We start from the raw sequence: 6,584 nt of genomic DNA on the forward strand, positions 1-6,584 counted from the left end.
GGCCCAAAATGGTACGATAGGAGCCATGAAGTCAACACACCAGGCTGGTTCAAAATCTAAACAATGAATTTTGAACTTTTAATGATACCACTGCATTGAAAGATGGAATAACTGTAACAACTAGGATGAAAAGGACTGTTTTCAACTGTTCAGGGCAAAATATGAGCATTTTGCAGTTGATTCTGAATTTTTATTTTTATTTGCAATCAGAAAAAAATGAAGTGGGCGAATCCATTAACCAAGAAATTAAATTGGTGTTGCCTTAGACCTAGAAAAAAAAAAAGGTGACCCTGCAAGGGACATACATTTTTTTAGCTGATCGATCTTCTCTAGCTCCATGATCTGACACCTGAGTGCTGAAATGTTGTACAATCGGTTTTCCAACATTGACATTAAAAATATAAGTGTCCTCTTGCAAGTTATACTGTTGGATCACTAGAGATCGCCAAAGTCTAATGAAAAAAAAAAAGAAACAGAAAAAGATAATACCTGCCTACCGACCCTTTTTTTTCAGGACTGAAACAGGAAACACATTTTTTTCTAGGCCTCGTCATCATTCCAAGGACAAATGCTCCCTTCACACATGGTGTTCAAAGAGACATTTTTTTAATGGACCAAAATCCTGGCCATCTGAGTGTGTTCTGATATGTAAGGTTGTCATGGTAATTCGTGAATGAATAATAACGGAAATGTTGTATATTTACTTTACAGATATCTACAGAAACTGCACTTACAGACAGAGCTCGACTAGAACAGAGAATAGAAGACCAAGAGGGCCAGCTTTACACAGTAAGTTGCTTTTCCCCATGTAAAGTCACAGATTTTATGGAGGAGGAATAGAATTGGCTGGCAAAGATTTTATAATAATTTATTGCAGTGTTCTAACCAGAGTCTCTCTTTCCATCACTAATGACAGACAAAAATTTTTTTTAAATTCTTTATTCTTGCCGGACAAAAATCGGATATGGAAAGAGACCGTGCTTTAAGCCTATGAGCAAAATATAGCATTTCGGGGCCTGGAATACCAATTCATTGCAGTCCTTATAAACTTTTTTTCCCTTTAGTTATTAGCATTCGGCAGACTTAACCATCTGAATCAGTGCCAATTTTCAATTTTCAAAGGATTAAGGAATCATTCAATTTCATATGACATCATTTATTTTACAATATATTTTTTAAAATCACAGGAATCAAATTACAGAAGTACACACATTTAACTTTAAGAGGTACAGGTTGAGCCATTACAGGTTGTAATTTGTTACTGTCGAATCCGAGGTGTGCTGAAGCCAGGTGTGTAGAACAGGTGTTGTGTTACCTGTACAGGTAGATCAGGAGCGGGCAGACCTGCAGGGGAGGGTGGCCTCCATGAGGGACATGATCAACACTCTGGAGGATCAGGTCAAGTCACTCACCATGAAGGTCGCATCCACTGAAGAGGAGGCTTCACAACAGAAGGCCACCGCCACACAAATGAGGTACTGATCCTGTCTTTGTAACTTACATGTAGGCCACACTGACTTCATTTAATGGATGGCATCCTCTGAAGACACCCAAACTAGTGCGTGTGGGCGAATGAAAAAAACTCCAGCCAAAACAATGCTGCTTGCTAAACCACAGGATGGTATGGACAAGCTGGTATGGACAAGCGGCACCGGCCTGGTTGTCCTTGGATTTTGTAGTAAATTCAAACTTTTCTATACATATACAACACTGATCCTGAAATGAGTATGACGGATATTGTCCTTGATAAACTGTGTGCAGGCTGTTAGCAGAGCAGACTGAAGCCTCGCTGGAAGACTGTCAGCGGCGCCTCACCAGGAAGGTGGGAGAACTGCAGCAGGCTGAGGAGAGAGGCCACACCCAGGCTGAGAGAATCGGTAGGTTCTATGCACAGGGCTTGAAGTACTGGGTGCATCTGCATGACGTCACGGGAGCGCTGGATTGCTCATTCCTAGACAAAGACTGGAGTTGTACAGTCAAAAATTTGTGTGTGTCCAATTTTTTGTGTTGGAAATTACAGTTTAAACTTGCTTCATAATGATTTCTACCAACACAGATGAACTTTCAAGATAAGACATTTAACTTTATTGCATATTCAGGCCCTACATGAGCCAAATGCACTACGTTAGATAACTGAGGTATAATTATAAGGGGAGGAGGAACAAGTGCTACATGTACATTACTGTGCTACAACAGTCACTACAAGTTTTTCCTAATTTAATTCTTCTGCAACTGGGGTCCACAGTAATGCACAGCAAAAAGTGAATGGTTTCAAGGGCCTGGGTTTGAATTCACAAACTCATAATTTGTTGAAAATGACACTAAAACTAGTAAAAGTACTTCTTTATACCTGTTAACATGCCATTGGGTGAAATGTGTAATAATAGCATTCATTGGAGTATTGGAGATGTACGGCGAGAAGTGCTATAATTAAGTATTGGGAGTCACAATTAGCACACACAAACAGACAGACGATCACATAACACATAACAAGACAAAAAGGAATACCTGACACCCCCCGGTGGGACTAGTCATAATCCCGACCCATGTCTCCCCCATGCCCAGATGACCTGACCCGTGTGAGTACTAACCTGAAGGATGAGGTAGCCCAGCTGAGAGGCGCGGTGAGTTCTCTGGACAGGGAGAAGGACGGCCTACAGATGAACGTGGATGAGAAGACTGAGAGGGTGGTCGGCCTGGAGGAGAATGTTGCCAATAAGGTATCACCTCATACATGTACTTTGGTTTTAAGCTCACTTTGCCAAATCATTCATTCATACAAAAATGTAACCTACAGGATTGTGTCAACTTTTTTGGCTTTTTAACATTGTCACAGCCATTTAAAAGCTACATGTAAAGGGTTACAGTTCTTTTTGTGACATGGAAACCCAAATCTCACCAGAATATTCTGTCTTCTTTTCAGGAGAAATTGATTTCTGAACTTAGGTTGAATGTTGGAGAACTAGAAACAAGACTAGAGTGAGTATATATATATTTTTTTAATGTGGAACAGACAAATGAATGTAAGATTAAGAGGAAATGTGATAGTATGCAAAATGATGAGAGAACTTCTAGCTCAGTCTACTAATGAATGAATATCAATGAATGGATATCAATGAATGAATATCAATGAATGAATATTAATGAATGAATGAGGCTGGTATTTTTATTCATTGTACATATGACACATTCGATAAAGTTTGCCAAAATTCATACAATTTCTAGTTCTGCCCAGTTGTAGTGACTATAACTAACAGTTGTGCCTCTATGCCCCCCCCCAGCCGTGCCAATGATACCGTCAGTAACAAAGAGAGAGAAATCCGCAGTCTTCGTCGGCAGCTAGACGGGACGAGTGAGGAGCTCGGTGAGGTTGGTCGGGGTCGGGAGGTGGCCCTGAGGGAGAACAGGAGACTTCAGGAGGACCTGGGGACCATGACTAAGGAGAACCAGGTCAGGTTTGGTTTTGTTACCTCCATGAAAAATGGAGGTATTGTTTTTGGCGTGTCTGTCTGTCTGTGTGTGTGTCTGTCTGTGTGTGTTTCCGCAACTTTGTGGTCAGCATAACTTCAGAACGCCTTTATGGATAGCGATGATATTTGGTGTGCTGGTAAGTCTTGGAAAGACAAAGGTCAAGGTCAAATATGGGCCTCCTGGTGGATGACCTTGGTACTGCATCAGAACTTCCGGTTTTTGTATCTTTTGTCCTGGACATGCTATGGTCTTGACTTTTTGGTGATAGATAGCTTATCCTGTCAGCAATAAGTGGCGTGAGTTTGGTCCCCCTAGCAGCTTGTTCTGGAACTGCAGGGCACTTTCTGGCAAAATGTTTAAAAGTCAATAAGTCCAGATAGGAACAACATATTTTCATCATTTTTGGTGTGTAGGTAGCTGAGAGAGAGATGTACATGATTAAATGCAAATTATGCAAATGAGGACTTTATTTGCATAATTAATGAGGAAATTCTATGATTACAGTGTTTTACATTATACTACTTTCATACATGTAATGTATGTAACCTATGGCAGGCAGAACATCAGCAGATACTAATTATGCAAATGATGACCTAATTTGCATAATTTATGCAAAAAATTCTATGATTTCTTAATGGTGAATAATGGAAATGTCATACTTGGGACATCTGTAAGTTAATCAAAAGTTAACATACATCACGATGCATATATCATGTTAATGCGGAGATTTACATTTACATATCAAGCCCATATTTCATGGAGGTATGAAATCTCGGAATTCTTGTTTTGACTTGTAGATAGTAACCTTCTATTAATTATAAAAAAGAAGAAAAACTCCCTGGATTCTGGTTTTGTTACCGTTGCGTTCTTTATTGGGTATTTCTATGGGTAGTCAGTCAGTGAAGAAATGGATAAAGCTACACTGGTAGAAAAAGTTAGTTGCACGCATGCCCGTAGCCAGGATTTTGAATGGGGCTTCCCACTGTTTGAGGGGACCTCGAGCACCGTAGGCGCGAGGTTCCTAGGGGGGTCCAGTGGCATGCTCCCCCGGAAAATTTTGAAAAAATGAACCTTTTAAAATGGCATTTGAATTCGTGCATTTTTGAGAGGATTTCCAGGAAAAAATCAGAGATGAATTTTTATTCAATGACAAAAGGAGCAGTTTTTGTACGATTCCAGTCCATCTTTTCAAGAAAAATCTTGAACCTTTACATAAAAAGTGGACCAAAAAGTGGACCTTTACATAAAAAGTGGACCTTTGAGCCTTGTGGGGGGGGGGCTCGTCACTGAATGACATCCAGTAAATTTCTAGCGGAGACCAATCAGAGGGCTGCTGATTAATTTGAATAATTTATCAAGGCCCACGGACGCGGTTCTTTCACTTGTAAAGTAGCCAATTACCACCGAGCCGGTGGGACACGATGGGCGAAAACATGTATTTCACACCCATTGTACGTCGACATAAAGCGCTTATACATTACAAACAGAATTTTCGTAGGACTGCCATTACTTTACTTTGCAGCATGTGTATTGAGAACGAGTATCTTCATGGCTGTTTGTAGAAGAACGGCGGAATAAAACAGTTTTCAATACCAACACGACTTAGCAGATAACACGTAATGAAGATTTTACGCAGATTGTAGCACTACGTAATGTTACACAAACTAACAGTAGATGTTTTAAGGAATTCACAGAAATGACAATGATAGATAATGTAACGCATATACTAGTACATTATACAGCACAAAATAAAGAGTAACAGTAATGTAGTCGTCTTTGGCCGGGTATGGCAAGTTATAGTACGTACATGTATCGGTTCAATCTTTAACGGGTAAGTTGACAGCAACAAGCAAGATGCATAGGTTCTATTACTTTTGTAGCTCACTTGCGTCTAGATTTGGGACGAACCCATGTTACTTTTTCGCCGAAGTTTTTCATGTAGTGGTTACTTCGACAGCCTTTCCGCTGACGCAAACATACTAGTTTGGGGTTCCACAGTTCTTACAACGTTAGCGCTTGAAGTGGTGTTTTCCAAGTTTGTTGGTCTGGTGATGTTGTCTTTGTTGGCTTGTTGTCTGTCATTTCCCTCCATTTTTATGTTTGGTGGCCCGTCTTCGATGGGTTGGGTTTGGTTCACAAATCTCGGCTTCGCTAAGATCCGTTCCTTCCCGTACGTAGTGGTCGCTCCATTAGCACTAGTGCAGCCACATTTGAATGTGTAAAACTTAATGTCCACAGTCCCGTTTTGATTCGTTCATCAAAGTAGATTTTACTAAGGTATGACTTTACTAACTGATTGTGGAAGTACTAGTACTTAGTACTGATGTAAACAAGAAACAACTACGCGCTCTGGTTGAGTTCATGGCATTTACATGAAACAAGGTGCTAATAGCCGCTAGTCGGTGACGCGTCAGCAGCCCTATGATTGGTCCCCGCTAGAAATCTACTGGATGTCATATAGTGTACACGGGGGGGGGGGGGGGGCTACTCTCATGTCCCTAATAAACATACCCCCCCGGAATAAACCATACCCCCCGGACAAATCGTCAAAGTCTAATAAACATACCCCTCCGGAATAAACGTACCCCCCGGAAAATGACCAAATTGACAGGTGAAACCTGTGTGTCTTTGATCTAAAATGTGCTCTTTATTCAATACCAATATATTGGCAAATCTTTCACTGTTACATTTAATTAGTGAGTATATATCACTTTAATTAATGAGTATATATTTATATTGTACTTATTTCTGGGAAATACAAAATCCGTAGGAGAAGCTATTGCATTTTACACTTCTGAAATGCACTTTGCTAAGCCTTCTCCTGCAACTTGAGTTGAAAATCTGACTAACTTAAGAGATAGAAAATCAAGCCCAATTAAGTACAAATATAGGGGTTTAATGAGTATATCTACAACAAAATCCATTTCAACATAATAATTATTTGGTATGGTACATTGTCTAGTCTGGTCAAAGTCTGGATTCTGAAGAAGAAAAACTTCTGAAGAAAAAAACTTTTGAAGAGAAAAAATATTATTCAGCATAAAATTTTGATTGGTTTCCATCCCATTGTTTTTTTAAAATCGATAATGTGATTGTATCAATTTTAAACGCCC

At 39.9% G+C, this 6,584-nt stretch overlaps 1 protein-coding gene across 1 annotated transcript in view; it reads left to right on the forward strand.

Moving 5' to 3' along the window:
- LOC109470046 (centrosomal protein of 135 kDa-like) overlaps nt 1-6,584 on the forward strand; it is a 51,763-nt gene that overhangs the window by 32,090 nt on the left and 13,089 nt on the right. Inside the window, exons 15-21 of the mRNA XM_019768824.1 lie at nt 420-426; nt 712-789; nt 1,324-1,475; nt 1,762-1,877; nt 2,566-2,720; nt 2,924-2,979; nt 3,282-3,450. Coding sequence (XP_019624383.1) covers nt 420-426; nt 712-789; nt 1,324-1,475; nt 1,762-1,877; nt 2,566-2,720; nt 2,924-2,979; nt 3,282-3,450 — 733 coding nt within the window. The remainder of the gene's footprint in view (nt 1-419; nt 427-711; nt 790-1,323; nt 1,476-1,761; nt 1,878-2,565; nt 2,721-2,923; nt 2,980-3,281; nt 3,451-6,584) is intronic.

Source organism: Branchiostoma belcheri, unplaced genomic scaffold, assembly GCF_001625305.1.
Source record: "Branchiostoma belcheri isolate BF01 breed outbred unplaced genomic scaffold, Haploidv18h27 scaffold218, whole genome shotgun sequence".
Taxonomy (NCBI): Eukaryota; Metazoa; Chordata; class Leptocardii; order Amphioxiformes; family Branchiostomatidae; genus Branchiostoma; species Branchiostoma belcheri.